This window comes from Rhineura floridana, chromosome 3 (genome assembly GCF_030035675.1).
Source record: "Rhineura floridana isolate rRhiFlo1 chromosome 3, rRhiFlo1.hap2, whole genome shotgun sequence".
NCBI classification, from domain to species: Eukaryota; Metazoa; Chordata; class Lepidosauria; order Squamata; family Rhineuridae; genus Rhineura; species Rhineura floridana.
The window spans coordinates 1,893,646-1,912,011 of NC_084482.1; the positions used below are offsets into that span (position 1 = coordinate 1,893,646).

Sequence of the window (18,366 nt, forward strand, 5' to 3'; positions counted from 1 at the left end):
CTACCTTTCTTTTTAGCTCCCAAGGTGGTTTCCAGATTAAAAACACTAACTTAAAATGAAGAGAGAAACAAGTGCATTAATTAAATCATTAAAAGAGCAGCAGGAAAGAAACATAAACAACTTGAATTTAAAAATACAGTTCCATAGCTGGAGTTTAAAACATATTGCAAGAATTTTTAAAAAGTATTTGCCTCCTACCACTCGAGCGAGGGGACCAAATGAATGACTCTCAGGAGAGAATTCCACGATCTGTGCAGGACTGCCTAAAGTGGAACTGGTGTGTGCAAGGATGTTGGGGGCAGGGCTGGCGTGCATGGCCCTCCCCATTCTCTAGCCCCCATGCCTTCAGGTGCACACCTGAACATGGCTTCAAAATGCTGGTTATTACCTTGCATGCATGTTCCCCTCCACTGTTAGCCCACAGCCATCCTAGGACTCCTGTTGTGCCTGGAAATTAATCAAAATATTGTTTTTAAAATATGTGTTTTAAATTGTATATTTGTTTTAATGTTTTTGATTGCTGTAAACCACCCAGAGAGCTTTGACTATGGGGCGGTATACAAGTGCAATCAATCAATCAATCAGTCAATCAATCAATAAATGAATAAAAACCAGTACAAACAAAAATGAACTGGTGTAATAGGCTCTGAGAAGCAAACACCAGAAGCCTCTTTGGTTGCTGCATTTTACATCAATTGGAGTTTCTGAACACTTGTCTAGGGCAGCAATGTGTAGAGTCCAGTCAGGATGTGATCAGGGCATGAATGACAGTGGCCAGATCTGCATAATAAAGGAAAGATTTTCAGTGCTCCAGATTCTGTTTCTTACATAATCTTAACTTGAACAACCCTCTTGTTCCTGAGAGCCAAACGAGACTTAAATGCAAGTGCAGGTTTTTAAAAATGCAGATTGCATCAGCTAAGTAGGGCTGATAATTATCAGGATTGCAGCAGGTTGGGGGGGAGTATTTAACCCTTTCCTTCCCACTATGGTTACTGAGGGAAAGCCCTCCCCCTCACACAGTATAATAACAACTGCTGACTGAAGATAATGTGAATAAATCTGTCTGTATGCCTCTGCAGAATAATGATAGGTACGATAAAAGAAACAGAGCTGCCAAATTTTAAACCACCCATTTTAGTAAAAGGGCAATGGGCTGGTAGTCATGTCCAGAATATAGACCGGAATCTCATTAACAACGCTTTTGATCTGTCTTCATTAAATGTAAATGTTTTTTGGGGGGATGAGGAGGAGTAGAACAATTGATTCCTCTACTTAGCAAATGATCCATCAGCCTTGCAAATTCATTTGCTGTGTGTTATCCAAGCCTTCCACCAAGAAAGACTGGGCAAGTTTGGGAACTGTGGAGTTTGAATTGGGGGAAGACAGTGTCTTAGTGGTAGAACATCTGTTTTGCACCCAGAGGTTCTAGGTTCAATCCCCAGTATCTCCAGATAGAGCTGAAATCCTGGAGAGCTGCTGCCAGTCAGTGTGGACAATACTGAGCTAGATGGACCAATCAATGCTCTGACTTGGGATAAGGCAGCTAATCTTGCTATTCTCTGTCTCCCCATCTCCGCACATTATCTGTACTCTTGTCATTTTTATCCTTCACAGACATACTGAAGACCTGATAGTGACACCATTTGCCCAGGTACGTCCCAGGTCCCTCTGTGTATTTAGGTGAGAAAAGTCAGCTTGTCACAGCTTTGTACTCTGAAAGGTTCCTGCCATAATATCTCTATTAGGATTAACCCCCCCCAAAAAAAAAACCCTCAGAGAGCCAGTGTGGTGTAGTGGTTAGATTGTTGGACTACGACCTGGGAGACCAGGGTTCGAATCCCCACGCAGCCATGAAGCTCCCTGGGTGACCTTGGGCCAGTCACTGCCTCTCAGTCTCAGAGGAAGACAATGGTAAACCTCCTCTGAATACCGCTGACCAGGAAAACCCTGTTCGTAGGGTCGCCATAAGTCGGGAGCAACTTGAAGGCAGTCCAACAACAACAACAACTCCACAAAGTAATTCAAGCTTTCAAGTTCACCAGAACTCTTCTTCAGGCTGGATGTTAAGCAAAAAACACACACACAGAGCCAGAGAGGAGGGGCTGCTGTGTAACAATATTTTTTCTCCCCCTCCCTGTTTTTTTTGGGGGGGGGTTGCTTGAAGAGTTCTGGTGAATTCAAATCCTGATTTGTGGCTTTTGTTGAGCTTTATTATTTCCCTTAAAGTGTAAGAACTACCGTTTTTATTATGATGTCTATATCCTATTTTTATCATTTATAGGTATTCATAGTTTAGGTTTTTTTGTAGTCCTTTCATGCACTACCTGGAACCAGAAGGAGCCACTCTTCCTAGGTACCAAATTACCAGTCAAACTTCTTGAGCCTCCCTATACATCTTAAAGGCTGGATGTTGAAGCAGTGGCCCTCCAGACGCTGCTGGACTACAACTCCCATCACCCCTGACCATCCGCCATGGTGGCTGGGTCTGATGGGAGTTGGAGTCCCAACAACCTAATCCCTGTGTTAGGGGATCTCAGAGCACGTTTCCTCTCAGACCATCCACCTTAGATGTAAGAAAGAACTAGAATAACAGTAGCTTGCCTGCAGACTAGATTTTATTTCCCAGTGATTCTTTAGGTCATATTTAGGAGACAATGTAAACATCCAGGACTTTATTGTTACAATAACTGGCATGTCTCTTCTCATCAACACAAACAGAGAAGTAAAGTGTAGGATTTCATGGTGGGGGTGGGATGTGGATTTTATTTACCTACTTTTGAAAGCTTTTAAACATTTAAAAATAATTGCCTTAGAAACATTTCCTGCGCAAGGAAAGAGAAATAAACAGTCAAATATATCCCATATAACAGACGGGGCAAGGGTGCGGCTAAGAGATATTATGTCCATATTGTGGAGTGAGCATATTCCATTGCTGTTTTCACTACATTGGGAGGCTGAAGCTGCAAAACGGTGATTTGCAGCAACTCTGCAATGCAGCCCAGTGTTCTGTACTGCAGCCGTTTACCTGGGAGTAAGTTCCATTGAACCCAGTGAAGCGTATTTTCTGAGTAGACATGTATTGGACTGCAACCTAAGCCCTTAACTCTCTATCAAAGCAGATGCCAAATCAAACCAGAAGTGTGGGGGTTGGGGGGACACATATATGTTACCATCTAGATTTTTTTTTCTCTGTGGTCCACCTCTGGATATGATGAACAGGAAACCTACCAGCAACACCAGGCTTTCTTTTCTTCTTGATGCAACTAGTTACTTGGAGAAATCCCTTTATCATACTTCACTGTATTGAGAGGCTGGGGGAAAATGTCTAGGTCTCAACTTCTTCCATGCCAAATTGGCTACCTCCACCTTGTTGTTTGGAACATTTCCAACCTGCACTTTATGGCCTCTGGTTCTTTATGGTGAGAGCCTCAGTTTTGTACTCCCCACCCCCCACCCCAGTCATTCCTGGGTCCTCTATTTGCCATGAAGAGCTGCTTCCCAGCCTTAAGGCTTTCTGTCCATTTACTTCCTCTAGGTCCTGGCGAGCCTGAGGAGTGTGCGTAATAATTTCTCCATCTTGGCAAATGTTCCTACACCAACATCCAATAAGTAAGTATCCACCAGTGCTGAGGATTTTAAGAAACACCTAAATGTGACTCCATGTAATGAAATTTCTATTGCCTTTTCTTGGCCTTTAGTGGAATAAATTCTTACTCCACCATGCCTTCAAGTTGGTTGGGCAAATAGTTTTTGGGGGAATTGGGTGCTCTAGCTTGGTGTATCAGATTCCCACAGGCCAGACCGCACTTGCTGCATTTGGCTTGAGCTCTCTGTCTCCCCCACCAACCTCCTCCCACCCCCCAGAGACTTACCTTGTCCCTGTAGTTGAAAGACTTCAGTAAGTATATGTTACATTCAGTCATTTTGGCTAAATGTACACTGCATGGAGATCATGCACTAATGAAGATCAAGTTAAAAATATTTTAAATGAAATAAAATAAACAAAGCCCTCGGGTTCAGCGGTTGTGTTACCCTTGAATACCAATTGCTGTGGGCGGGAGGGGGGACAACAAAGAGCAGAGGAGGGCTTATTGCCATCTCACCCTGATTGCAGGCTTCCCAGAAGGATCTGGCTGGCCACTTGTTGGAACCAACATGCCGAACTAGGTGGATCTTTGGTCTAATCCAGCAGGGCTCTTCTTTATGTTGTTATTGTAACTTAGTTTGGAAGGAGGTGGGAACTGCTTCCCAACAAGTCCAGTTTAGGGTTAAATCAACTTCTAGCCATTCCTGGAGCTTTTTCCTGTTAAATGCTTCACCCCATAAGCTCAGCTTTATTTAATTGCAGGTGGGGCAAGAGGATTTATCAGGACACCTTCTTGGTGGCCCCGGTTCAGTCACTGTGGTCGCTGCCCTTCGTATTCCATACCAGCCGGAGCCTGAGTGTAAAGAGGTTGCAAAGAGAATCCTGAAATTCCACATATGCCCCTGTCTCTTTTTCATTGCCCCTCTTATCCCCCTAGGAACTGCGGTAGTGACTTATCACTAGAAGTAGAGTCCAAAGTTTTAGAGTGCAAGGCAAGAATGGGAACTAACCTCATTCAAACATGGGCAGTGCTATGATGAAGCTATATAAGCACACACTGTCTCCGCCAGCTGCTAAGGGAACATCTACATTGCCAATGTATTAGGAGCCAGTTTTATGACTATAGATTCTTTTTTTAAAAAAAATGCTGGAAATTGTAGTTTTGAGAGATTGCTGGCATTTTTTTTATTACTGTGGGGAACCTTTGGCCCTCCAGATGTTGCTGAACTACAACTCCCATCATCCCTGGCCATTGGCCATGCTTGGTACTGCTGATGGGAATTGTTGTTCAGCAGCATCTGGAGAGCCAAAGGTTCCCCACTCCTGCTCAAGCCTCTCATAGAGCTAAAAATCCATGGCAGTTAATCTAGCTTGAAACTAGTTTTTATATTTTTAGACTAGATATGTGCTTTTATTCCTTCTCTCCAGGATTCCAGGTCCTTCATACCCCACGTTGTCTCCTTTCAACCTCTTCAGTACAAGGGAGTTCCCTTCGCTTTTTAAATAACACACTCAAGGCCATTCTTGTGCTGCAAATGCTGACCTGGAATGTCAACAGGATTTTCTGTGCCCAGTACACTGTATGTCGAGTAGTCCCTCTGCCCCCACCCGCTATCACTTTGGAAGAACTCCTGTTGGGGCAGCCATCTTCCCCACCCACCCTCACATCCTATACAACGCCTCTGGTGATGGTATATTTTCATGTACCACTGTTTCCCAGAGTCATGTGAGGGCTCCAGGATGAGCTACGTTATCTTTCAAAATTAAGTTTTTTAAAACCCACAAAATAAAAACCAGTTGATCACCTTGTCTAATAGTAAGTAGTAATATTAAATATTTCACAGTGACTGGTTTTGCTAGACATCCAGAGAAACAAGACTTTACCCTAGACAGTTATTTTACCCTCCCCTAGGGTAAAAAGGACACACAGCCACTCTAGGCAGGAGTGGGGGGCCTGGGCTCTGCTGGCTACAGGCCTCGCACAGTCGGCTAAGCTGTACCTTCCTCTCAGTGGGCCTGCTGTTGACCTAAAGAGGCAGGAACCCTCAAAACTCCACTGAGATCAAATCACTGCTGTCTTCACATCCTCACTGGCATTTTCATCTCGCCTTGTAAGAAGGGTAGGGTGGACTTTGTGTCCTTGGACAGCCTTTCCTAACCTTTGGGTCCCCGGATATTGATGGACTACAGTTCTTGTAATTCCTGACCATTGGCCATGCTGGCTAGGGCTGATGGGAGTTGTAGTCCAGCATCATCTGGCTACCTGCAAGTCTGCAGATGGTGCTGTATCAAGTGGGGGTGTTGGAAAGACACAGGCCTTTTATGATGTGTGTTGAAAGGGGAGGTGCCTGAGTCTCATCTTGTATATTTTCTCTCTTCTGCTCTCTTAGGAGGTCTCCCATGGGCAGCCAGCCAGCTGTTTGCAAAGCCACACTCTCAGGTAATGGAAGCTTAGTGTTAAGTACTAAGGGGGTTCTGATTCTGGAGGGGAAAACAAGGGAACATGCATGGAGTCAAGCTCACAGGCCTGGCATTAGGTTTTGGAATCAAAGAAAAGTTCCAGCGATTCCTGCCCCTTCTCCAAGGTTCATGGACTGCAGTATGGCCCCCTCAAAGGTCTACACTCAAAGCGGGCTTTCTTTGCAAGAGTTATCTACTGCCCACATTATCTTCTTCTGGGTGGAAACAGAAGGGATTGGAGGCACTCTGTACATCCTTGGGCCTTACTATGAGGCCCAGTGAGGTGGCCAACTCGGGCATCAGATTTTGGGCAGATGGGAGCCATGGAGCACAATCCACCAGGAAACTCTTCTGCACAAGCATCTTTGAAATGCACAGAAGCACATATCAGTTCAGTGGTGCTTACACCATGTTCATTAGTGGGAGGAAGAAGAAGCGCTATGGAATTTCTGCCACAAGAACCAGAATGTCTTGGGTCAGCCTGCATTCTCCCAAAGTGCAACTCAATCCTAGAAAGGAAAGGAAGAAACATTGCCACGTGCCAAATGATTGTGCAAGCTGCTGGCCCTCAGGTAGTTATGCCTGTTGATGCATAAGTCTTCTAATACGGTGAATCACTCCTGTCCTCTTCCTCCTCTGCCCAAAAGGGAATCATCAGCCTGACTTATCTTCCTCTTTGAAAGGTTGCAGCGCTGGCATTGCTGCTTGGGTTCTGAACTCAAGAGGGTCTGACTCCGGTACTCCTACATTGCTCAGTCAGAGAAAGTCTTCCTGGCAAAAAAGCCGGCATCTGAGAAGTGTCCCAAGCTATAACAACCCTATGCCCCAGCACTGACCCTCCCTGACTCCTCCAGCTGTGGTGTGGGATAAACAGTGGCATACATTGGGAGTCAGCCTTTCCCACCAGCCACAGAACTAGTGTAGTGTGTAGTGGCTATGACTTTATGAGCTCAGCCACGAATTCACTAGAACTGGCTTTAGGCAAGCCTTACTCTCAGCTTCACTCCCTGCCTCATCACCATTATGGGGATAATTGGCTGGTTGTCTGTGCTTTCAGCCAGCAATTTGCCTTGGAATTTGTGTGCCGCCATTCAGCCAACATCAGAGGCCTTTTTAACACCGTCCAGAGTTTCAGTGGTGCTACTTTTGCAATTGGGCTGTATAGATGGAATTTAGGGTGTTTCCCTGCTGAGTGGTAATGAAAGGAACTGCAGTCTGCCTCTTGAACTGCACAGTCTTGCATGACTTGGTCCTAGAACAATGCACTGCCTGCTCACAACTATATGCCCAACTTCCCATTTATGCCATATAGTAATATAGGGTTCATCTGCTTGCTTCCCATTCTTGGTCCAGCCCTGGATCTTAGAAAAATCACCTAAAGTTGATTAGGAGGCCTTGTCTATTATGCTCTGTCTAAGCTTCAGAGCTCTTTTGTACACAGTAATGGGAAAGATGATATTCTTGAAATTATTTGTGGAATGCTTCTTCATCACAACTTAGAGAACTTTTTCACATCTCCATTGCAAAGGAGGCTGTACACTCTCCCATTGTGGAGATAGGTTGCATATCTGCAAAGGAGTTGAAATGCAAAACTACTCTTAGTGGACATAATGCAAAAACAAGGAGTGCAAGTCACTTGCACTTCGGGTTTCCCTTGCTGCTGCTTGTGTCTACCAATTCCTTTGTCTCCCAAAGGGAAATAATATTGTCCTACCAGATAAAGAGTCTTCATATTTGATATGTTTTTTGAAGGGAATGTGATAAAGGAAATGTTGCCTTCAGAAGCTAGGGACAGTGTGGCTGATGAGTAGTAGTAGTGGTTTTCATCACACTTGGACAGACGGTCATCCCATAGCTAGAAGGTTTAGTAGGTTGTTGCAGTTCATTCTGGGAAGTGTGGAGAGGGGATTGAGGGTTGAGAGTGCTGTGTGAGGATGTGAGGTTGGGGTGCAGTACCACACTCTTCTAGTTCCATATGTCCCTTTATCTTTAAACCAGGCCTGCACAACTTGTGAATGACCAAATGCAGCCCACTATTGTTGTCTGCCATGTGCTTCACAAACCCTACCCCCCTTTTTGCAGTCCCAGGTGGGCAGCAAAAACAGAAGCTTTATCAACCCCTGCTTGTGCTGCTGTAGATCTGATGAGTCACAGGTTTTCAGGCCTGCTTTGAAACCATTTTGTGCCTTCCACTTTCTGCCCATCTCCCCCCCCCCCCAAAAAAAATGGAGCAGTGTTCTTTGCTCTGGATATCCTAATGAAACTGGCCTTTATATCACTTGGTAAGGTGATTACTTAGCTGTATGCAAAAGGTGAGGCAAGAGGAACAGAGCTAGCTGAGGGCAACCTTCTTAGCTCTTCACGGGATACTCAAAAGGTCAATTAAGCCTAATGGGTTGGTTTCTTCCCCCATTACCCCTGCAGAAGAAACATACCAGCAACTGGCCAGAGAGACCTTAGAAGAGCTAGACTGGTGCCTTGATCAGCTGGAGACCATTCAAACATACCGCTCTGTCAGCGAGATGGCATCCAACAAGGTAGGGACCAATGTTTGTTTGACATACACTCTGACTTCCAGGATGGTGCCAGCAGCTCTCTATGCTTGCAATATGGAGCACTTCTGTTCAGTGTTTCAGTCAGTCAGCCATGCCTTCCTCCATGATACTCCATTGTGTTCCCCCTTCCACATGTTTGTCAGTGTGTTTCTCCACTCTGCAACAGTCAGTCAGCATTCCCTGCTGGTTCCTGCAGCAGTGTAGGATCTGGCTACCCTGGGACCAGGATCTATATGCGTTCGGTCCTGCATCTTTATGGGATTAGATTTTGGAGGGGGGAACGTAACACTTGTGGGTGAAATTGGCAGACCCAGTTGATCCAGCTGCTGGAGATCACTAGTCTTTCTGCCTGGAGGCAGATTAATAGCAGGTTTGGTCTGGCCCAAGAAAGGGCCTCTCCAGAGTTTTAGCTGAAGACTTTCACATTTAAAAAGGAAAACAAAAAGAACCTGGATTAACAGAAATTGTCTTCTTCAGGCCAGTCAGTCATGCATTTCAAACACACATGGATCTGAGTTGACCCTAAAATTGGAATGTAATAAATTTCAGTCTTATTTATTGAAGCATTTATGTCCCATCTTTTACTATACAAGGCAGCACACAACTGATAAAACTGTAACTATGGATGAAGAGGGAGAGAATCCTACATTAGCAATGCTTGACATGCAAAGAGTTTCTGTCTCTGGCTTACGCATGGCACAGTTCCTTGTTTCTTGGGCCATATGGATTATTACTCTGCTCCTGCTGTTTGCGTCTCTGCTGAGCGGGGCAGCTTTGTGGGGCAAAGACTGTTGTGGAATACGTATCAGAATTGGTTGTAGAGTCTCTTGTGACTGGAGATGGGGCACTCCCACTTGGGGGAGAGCTAAGGGAACGGGGGCAAGATGCAAAGTGGGGAGCTGCTCAGCTGACAGTGCTTCACAAGAGAGATCTTACAGGAGAAACATGTGATCAGTTCAAATGAGTGAGCCCATAGCTAGGTGTATGTGTGTGTGTGTGTACTTGTGTGTTTGCTGTGACTTGCCATCTAGAGTCTTTGAGATAATCAACCTGTGAATCCCATACTCATGCTTCTCTTTTAGTTACTTTCATTTATATCTCATCTGTCTTTTGTGAAGTTCAAGGCAGCATACAAACTGTTCCCAGGGAGTCTCCCATCCAAGCATTGACCAAGCCCACCTGACTAGCTTCAGCAAGTGTGCACCTTTATATCATCCCCAGAGTCTCTTTCCTCCTCCTCTTTTCTCTTTGCTGCTTTATGTTCTGGTAATTTTGTGTTTGCAAGTGAACGATATGGAATGAACTGCAAGTAAGGGCCAGACAACCAGATGCAAGACCCATTTATAGCTGTGTTGAGTGTGAGAGAAGAGGGACACCAGAACAGCATATGTACCTGTCTTTTCCTCCCTATGGATCTGCTAGCTTCTTCATGGGGGTGTGAGTTTACAGCAAGGAAAGGGTGTGTGAGAGTTAACACTCTCCCCCAACTCACCACTTCTCCCATCTTTAAAGAAGCCTCACTTATTATCTATTCATTCATATATTTATATGCCACCTTTCTTCCATCATGGAACCCAAGACTGCTGTTGTTCCCAGGCAGCCACCCATCCAGGCACTGACTAGACCCAGATCTGCTTAGCTTCTTCAAGGTGAAGGACTCATGTTCCTTCATACCATTCCCTGGGACTGAAGTATGCGGTCATGGATCTGCTAATTAAAAAAGCAAAATGCATGTGAGATCGTAACAGCAGATCACCTATGCCGGTTTGGCCCAAGGTCCGCTGTTTTCCATGTTATCCAGCTAGAGCACTGACTTCTGAGGAGCTGCCATTAGTGAGACTAGGGGAGGAGAATCTCCAGCCTGCTGTTTGACATAGAATTTATGCTCTCTAGCAACACACTTTTCTACCCAGTCCTAAGAAAAGCAGCCAGAGGAACGTGTGGGTCATCTTATTCTTCTAAACTTGGAAGTTAAATTGGTTGCCCAAGAAGGTGCTTGCCTGAATCTTACTGGGCGGAAAACTCCAGACTGGAACTGTCTCCGCTGTCAGAAGCAGTATGCCTCTGAATACAAATTGCTGAGAATCACAAGTGGGGAGAGCACAGGTCCTGCTTCCCTTAGGCATCTGGTTGGCCGCTGTGAGAAAGGATAATAATAATAATAATAATAATAATAATAATAATAATAATAATAATAATAATAATAATAATAATAATAAATAATTTAATTTTTGTATCGCCTATCTGTCTGAAGCCACTCTAGGCGACGTACATATTAAAATTCAATAAAATACAATATAATTACAGAATAAAATATAATGCAGTCAACACTAATGCAGGCGTCAAACTATGTAGGGCAATCAGAAACAAGAAACAATCACAGAAAAATTAGCCCACCCCGGAGATCCCAAAGGCCTGTCCACAGAGCCAAGTTTTTAAGGCTCGGCGAAATGTATCCAGGGAAGGGGCATGGCGGAGATCAAACGGGAGGGAGTTCCAGAGAGTGGGGGCCGCCACTGAGAATGCCCTCTCTCTAGTCCCCACCAACCTAGCTGTTTTCGTTGGTGGGACTGAGAGAAGGCCCTGCGTGGCTGATCTAGTCGGGGCGGCTTAATTTGTGGTACTGGAGGTGCTCCTTCAGGTAAACTGGGCCGAGACCGTATAGGGATTTAAAGGTTAACACCAACACCTTGAATTAGGCCCGGAAAACAACTGGAAGCCAATGTAGATGAAATAACACTGGTGTGATGTGATTGTGGCGGCAGCTGTTTGTAAGCAACCGAGCCGCCGCATTCTGCACCAGTTGTAGTTTCCGGACCGTTTTCAAGGGTAACCCCACGTAGAGTGCATTGCAGTAGTCTAATCGAGAGGTGACCAGGGCATGTACTACCAGTGGGAGCTGATGAATAGGGAGGTCGGGTTGCAGGATGCTATCTAAATAGACTTTTGGCTTGATCCAGCAGGGCTTCTCTTAGGATCTTAAAATAGATCAGCTGTGTAAGAGGGTTCTTGCAGTATTGCTGCTTAATATGGCAGGTTAAGGTACCTACCTGTGAACCACTATTTCTCAGCATCAACTTCCATATTCCATATTATTCCAGATAATAATGCTGTCCTAACTTGCATGGTTGTTGTAGGAACATCTGAGAGACAAAGCATGGTGACATACTTTGGAACATTTCATAACTGCATCGTAAATGCCAAGTATTATTATTACTTCCAAGTAAACACCCCAGCCTGCCATTTGAAGTGGCATTTTTGCCTGGGAGGTGTTCCTCATAATATCTATCTAGCCATGAATCAAAATTCATTAGTAAGTTCTCCTACACAGCTCCCATTTGCTTCAGTGTGGTTTGTGCAAAAGAACTTCCCAGAGGATTGTAGCCTGAAGCTAAGAATAAGAATTCTATAATCAGTTTAAGAATATATCTATACCTGCGTATCTTTCTACCAAACTCTGAAAAGCAGGCAATCTGGTCAGCTACAGTGAATGCATCAGGGGAGCAGGAAACCTGACCTCCTGTCTGAGGTATTGTACTGGCCTACAAATTTGTACAAATGCAAACACAATAGTCACAGTCCAATTCACTTCCTGTCTAGCTTAGAAGAATTTGGTAACATGTTTCTCTGAGCATATGGTGAGTGCTGGCAACACCTGCAGTTAGCCCAAATAACAGAAACAAGACATGTGACACAGGAAGTGGACTGAATTGGATTGGATTATGAAAGACCAATCCAAATTGTGTTTTGCATTTGCTCATGTGCGGTGGTAATTTCATTTTACCAAGGAGTAAGCAGAAATTTAAAGACAGTTGATACAGCACTTTTCCCATTGCAATTTGTTGAGCCATTCTGAATTTTGATAAGATCTTTGCCAATTCATGCTTTTCTTAAGTTGTCTACATAGCAAACATTGCTATTAGAGAATTAGCCAAAAGGGGAAGGGAGAAGCCAGATTATCATCTTCGATTTGTGTGAGGTACTCTTCAGATATGATGACGGGACATCGTAGACATTGTCAAAACATTAGGAAAGTGCTGATCATTGTATTGTTATTGAAAGATGTTGCTGTTGCTTTTTAAAAAATGTTAATATTTTGTTATTTAAATTTTTGTACAGTGTATTGTTCTTTTCTGATGTGTATTTTGTATTTGTGTGTATTTTTTGTGAGCCACCTTGAGGGCATTTTTGGCCAAAAGGCGGCATAGAAATAAACCGTAACATAACAATCCCCCACAACTGCTTTACATTTAACCTGCTTCTCACCCAGCCACTTTCTTATTTCCCAACTCCAATCTCCTAACAGCTACCACACTTCTTACCCAGCCACTTAGTTGCCAGCCCCAATTTCCTCCCTTCAAATATTAGAGAGGCACCATCTCTGTTATCTTTTTGGCGCCTACTGAAGACCTTCCTCTTTCAACAAGCCTTTTAAGTAGAGACCTTATCCCAGTCTGCGTCTGTGCTGGAATTGTTTTTTAAGATGTTTTTAAAGCTTTTATTTTTTTAAAAAAAATGTTTTTAAAGCTGTTTTGTTTTAATATGTTTTAGAGTGTTTTAGTGTTTTGTTTGCTACCTGGGCTCCTTCTGGGAGGAAGGGCGGCATATAAGTTTAATAAATAAATAAATAAAATTTATCAAACTACCATTATTTCTTACATCACTTTTCACTCCATCCACTTAATTCCCACGCCCATACCCAGTCTGCAGCTATCCTGCTTCTTATCCCACTTTTCACCCCATCCACTTAGTTGAGAGGGACTGGTGTTGGGGACCAACCCATTTCTTACTCAGCTTCCTGCCCCAGCCTTCAAACGACACCACTTCTCACCCCAGCTACTGCTTCTTCCCTGAATGTTAGGCATGTCTTATAAGCGACTCCCCCAACCCCTTCTTCTCTGCAAGAGGACTAGACATCACCTTCCCCCTCAATGCACCCCTTGGGTTGGTTTATACATTTTTTTTTAAATGGGTTGGTCTTTCACAATCCAATCCACTTTCTGTCTCACATATCTTGGTTCTATGGCCTGATTGCAAGTGTTACCAACACTCACCATATCAGAGGCACATGTTACCAAATTTTTCCAAACTACACAGGAAGTGGATTGGACTGTGAAAGACCAACCCAAATTGTGTTTGCATTTGTACAAATTTGTCGGGCAGTACAATATCTGAGAGGAGAGGTCTGGTCTTCTGCTCACCTGCAACATCCACTGTAGCTGGCCAGTTGTTCTGCTTTTTAGAGTTTGGTGTACAGGTATGCAGCTATAAATACATTCTTAAACTGTAGGTTTTTTTATTATAGAATCTGCCACCTTTTTGTAAAGGAGGAATACTTTTATTCTTTGCAGAGTTCAATGGGATTTACACCTATACAGTCATTCCACCTTTAGATTTCAACTCTGTTAATTTTTTTATATTATGTGCAAACCTCTGTTCTGAGAATAAAGTAGAGAGGGGAAGAACCATGGTGCAGAAATCTCTAACTACTGCACGGTAGCTACAATATATCGTAGTTTATAAAAGTAAAGGTCACATATTTTGTAATACCTACTTTTCCCTTTTCTGCTCTTCACTACTGGCGTGTAGCCCTCACATATTTACCCACAATAGAATGCCCTTTACCTGGAAAAGATTCTGCATTCCTGCATTACACATTTGCCAAGGAATCCTCCAGGGCTGGGCCTAGACATGACTGGGCCCTTGGGCACCAGCCTGCCCCAGGCCTGCAGCACCACAGCCCAATACCCCCCCCCCATACAGGTGGCACGGGGCTACCTCTCTTGTCTTGTGAATGATGTCCAAGCATATTGCATGTGCCTGCTCTCAACCAAGATGGTGGCGGGGACTTCAGCCCCTTAAGTCAGCCCCTGCCACCATCTTGGGTGATGGTAGGCATGCGCGTATAGCATGCACGGCATTCACACTAACGGGAGAGGTAGGTGGGGCATGCTGGTGGGCTTATTGAAGACTGCGCTGTCTGCATTGGGGGAGTGCTTGGGAGCTCCCTTTCCGCAATCCGCAGCAGGGTCGAGTTGCAAGACCCGACGCTGCCAAGGATCACAGAATAGGAGTGCCACCCTTCCACCCTCTGGGCCACAGGGGTCCTCAGCCAGGCCCCAATCTGGCCATCCTCTGATGCTGGCCCTCGAATCCTCTAATCCTTCCAAAAAGGCTTTTTGTAGTGGCCTTCTTGTTTGTAGTCATTTTACTCCCGGTAGCCATCTTGATTGTAGTTCAGTTTTCCCACTGTTTTTCAAACTGGCCATCTGGTTTGTAGTTCTTTTACTCCCAGTTGGCCATTTTGATAGTAGTTCCAGTGCAGAGTGATTTACTGTCATTTTCATAAATTTATTAACATTCAACCACTGGGGTTTTTTTAACTTGAAAACACCAAAATGAGCACCTCACATGGGACAATCAAATGATAGAACTACAAGTGCTGTAGGTATTTTAAAATTTGAGGGTAAAAATTACGAGAACTTCTCAGAAAAATGTCCAAAGCACTTCTGTGTTTCTTTATGCCTTTTTTTTTTATTTTAACCTGTGGATTCTCCATGAGTTTTTCCAATATCACCATGAAAACTGACAGATTTGTTAAGGAAGTGTTTCTGGGTCTAAGGTTTGTATGTTTCCATTATCAATTGTGCTTACATGAACAACCAGAATGACCTGGGGTTGGTAATCGCAGTTTAACATGATGGAACACCTTTTTTCACTTCAGCTATAAATAAAGGCTCTTCCGTGCTTGTATAATAAGAAAAGATTTGTTCTGAGGGCACCTTAATTTCAGGACCTTTCCAAAGTCAAAATACAGGCCTAGGAGTGAGCCCTGAGATCTCTCACAGTGTTGCAGAGGATGCCAATTCATGTCTCCCTGATATGAGAATTATGTCCCAGCATTCTTTGTGAAATTGCAATGGATTCTATGGTGCCCTGCCTGGATACTACAGTGCAACTTCTGGGGCAACAAAATCTTCTGGGATGACCATACTTCAGAAAATAAACATAAACAAGTTAAGCTTCCTCCTCCCACAGAGAGATTCACGGCTACGTGTGAAAGAACCGACATTTATTCTGGTTGGTATATTTATGCTGAAATAGGTCACAGTCTGCTCACTTTAAGTCTGGACACCTTATGGAAAGCAGTTGTTTGTGAGAATAACAAGCGAGAGAGCTGGCAAAGTGTGTGTGTGTGGAGAATACAAGGAGATGAGTGGGTCATGTTTTGACCAGCATTTTCTGAAAATGGGGAGGGTGTGACATTGCTGGTATAAAGTGTACCTCTGCCTACTTCTGTCAATCGGCATATGCAATCATATTATGTATTTGTTGTGCAAAGACACAGTAGCAATGAATCTGTGTAGGCTGAGCTGGGCTGTTCCCATCATTGTGCTCCAATTGTCCTGCTTCATCAGCCAGAAGCGTGAGCAGTGTCCCCTTGAAGGGCTTTTTGTCCTACCACTGTGCTGTGTGGCTTTTATGTTGCCACAGGGCGTCCTAGGTTTGTGGATAGCAGGAGGCTCGACTGATGAGAGCAAAGGGATTCAGGCAGAGCTCAGATGTGTGAGCTGAAAAACCAAAACTCTCACCATTGGTATTTGCGGGGGGGGGATTCTTGGAATATGTGCATGGGGGAGGGGGGAAACACATTAAACAATGAGCCCCTTTGCAAATATTTCCTCCATCTAATGATGGTCCTTCAGCAGTCCCTGGGTGATACACTCTCATTACTGCACCAGCTTTACTTTTCAAGCAGTGTTTGCAAGGGAGGGGCAGTATTAATGCACTCGGGGAGAAGCAATTGCCATGGTATCCCAAGCACAAATGTGGTGACAGATAGCTTTCCTTTCTTTTTCTCTTTAAGAAGCAAAATTACTGGAAGTCTGCTTGTGGAAACGTAAGAGATTTTGACACACTGAACCGGAATAGGTCATGTGAATACAACACAGTAGCAAAGGAAACCATTGCTGCAATCAGACCTATGACTCTTAGCTTCTTCCTGTCTCCTTTGCCTCCCCCAGCTCTCATCCCTCCAGTACAATTTTACTGGATCCCACACCTTTCACAAAACTTGAAATAATATTGATACCGGTTATAATTGTCAGAATCCCTGGCCACTGGCCCTTACCCCTTGCTCAAAGACATGCTGTCCCTGCTCCCATCAGAGCGCAGGGGGCTGGAAGAGAGCCACAGAGTCTTGGTGTCCAGCCTATTCCAAGCTAGACCATCTTGCCTTTCTGTTCCCAGCCCCACTCTGGGTGCTGGGTCTGGAGCTAGTAGCTGGATGTGAGGCAAGAGGCAGCTCTCAAAGACTCCACATGCATTTCTTTATGCCTCATTTGCATCAGTTTCCTCCTCCACTGTGCAGAATAGAGCTGGGTTACCCGGTCACCATCTGTGGAGTGTTCTGTAATCTGGCCAGGCATTCCTTGGCTGTTGCAGATGGGGAGGCTGGAGCCTTGGAAGCTTTTTCTCTCCAAGGCCCTGAGCTCTGGAACATGGATTATTTGGACCCTTGTTCTCACTTTCTCCTGCTCTCCACCTAATTTGTTTGGCCAGTTCTTTCTTATGTGCTCCTTTTTAACCACCTTCTCTCTCCCTCCCCTCCTCTTCCCTCCCTCCCTCCCTCCCTCTCCCCTCCCTCCCTCCCTCCCTCCCTCTCTCTCCTCACTTCCACTCCCCCTCTTGCTCTCATCGCCACCTGACATCATATCCCATCCACTGAGTGCTGCAGTGAAAGAAACGCGCGCACACACACACACACCAAGCTGGGGATGCAGCTGTGTCTGAGGCCATACTAGGAGGTACCGTCTCCGTGGTGACTGCTGCCCTCAAACACACACCCGAGAGATGATGAGGACGTGCCTCTTAGCAATGCAGCTTCTCCCTTGCTAGCTGGATGGCTGCCATGTGGTACCCAGAACTGGCTGGGAATCTCCCGCTGGCTCCACCTGGAAGAAATCATTCGTTTTTGCAGTGACTCTGCTTGAAGCTGTCTTCATCCTCTTTCTTCTTCCTGAGCTGCTGGACTTTTTCATCTCTCACCCCCGTGCACTGAAGATGTGACCAGAGAAGGAGGGGAAGGCACACACAAGGAGGGGGGGGGTTGTGTTTTGCTTGTAGCTGGAGCAGCGTTGCACTGTGGGTATTTCCCTCCTCATCTGCAGTACAGCCAGACGCGGGGCTTTCTCAGGCTTTGGCCTATCTTGCACATCACCCTGGTCCACAGTCCTCTTGTGGGAGCATCAGTGGGAGCAGCAGAGATGTGAGGGTCCTCGTGCAGGGCAGGTTGGCCAGCAAGAGCCATGCCAGGCCCAAACCTGCTCATGGAAGGGACGGCTTTGAGGGAGTAGCCCCTCCCTTTCTTATCAACACCAAGGAAAGGGGGCATCACAGATCAGCCACTCGCCTGGAGAGAGGGAAGACCACATTGGTGGGTAATCCAGTGAGCCTCTGCTGCCCACTGGCAGAGAACGGAAGATGCCCTTAGTGGATTTTTTCTGTGAGACCTGTGCGAAACCATGGCTGGTTGGCTGGTGGGACCAGGTAATTAGATATACCTGAGAAAAGGGAAGGGAGTATGGAGGAATAAAACTGGGGAGGGGGGTGTGGGGGGGAGAAAGAGATCTATTTGATGGATGATATCAACTTTGTGCTTAGATAATGTTGATCAGAATAGCTGTGGGAAATGCCTGGTCAGTGGAAGGAGCCAAATGTAGTGTGCATCCTGTGAAGGTCAGAAATGGGCATAACTAGATG

The 18,366-nt window shown here is 45.0% G+C and overlaps 1 protein-coding gene across 4 annotated transcripts in view; it reads left to right on the forward strand.

Moving 5' to 3' along the window:
* Positions 1-18,366, forward strand: part of PDE4A (phosphodiesterase 4A) — a 373,782-nt gene that overhangs the window by 301,448 nt on the left and 53,968 nt on the right. For 3 of the 4 annotated variants that reach the window (XM_061613767.1, XM_061613768.1, XM_061613769.1), the window contains exons 3-6: positions 1,618-1,654; positions 3,539-3,612; positions 5,980-6,029; positions 8,474-8,586. In XM_061613767.1, the coding sequence (XP_061469751.1) occupies positions 1,618-1,654; positions 3,539-3,612; positions 5,980-6,029; positions 8,474-8,586 (274 nt within the window). Of the gene's footprint in view, positions 1-1,617; positions 1,655-3,538; positions 3,613-5,979; positions 6,030-8,473; positions 8,587-17,351; positions 18,154-18,366 lie in introns of those variants that run through there. The other variant, XM_061613770.1, reaches the window with a different exon arrangement.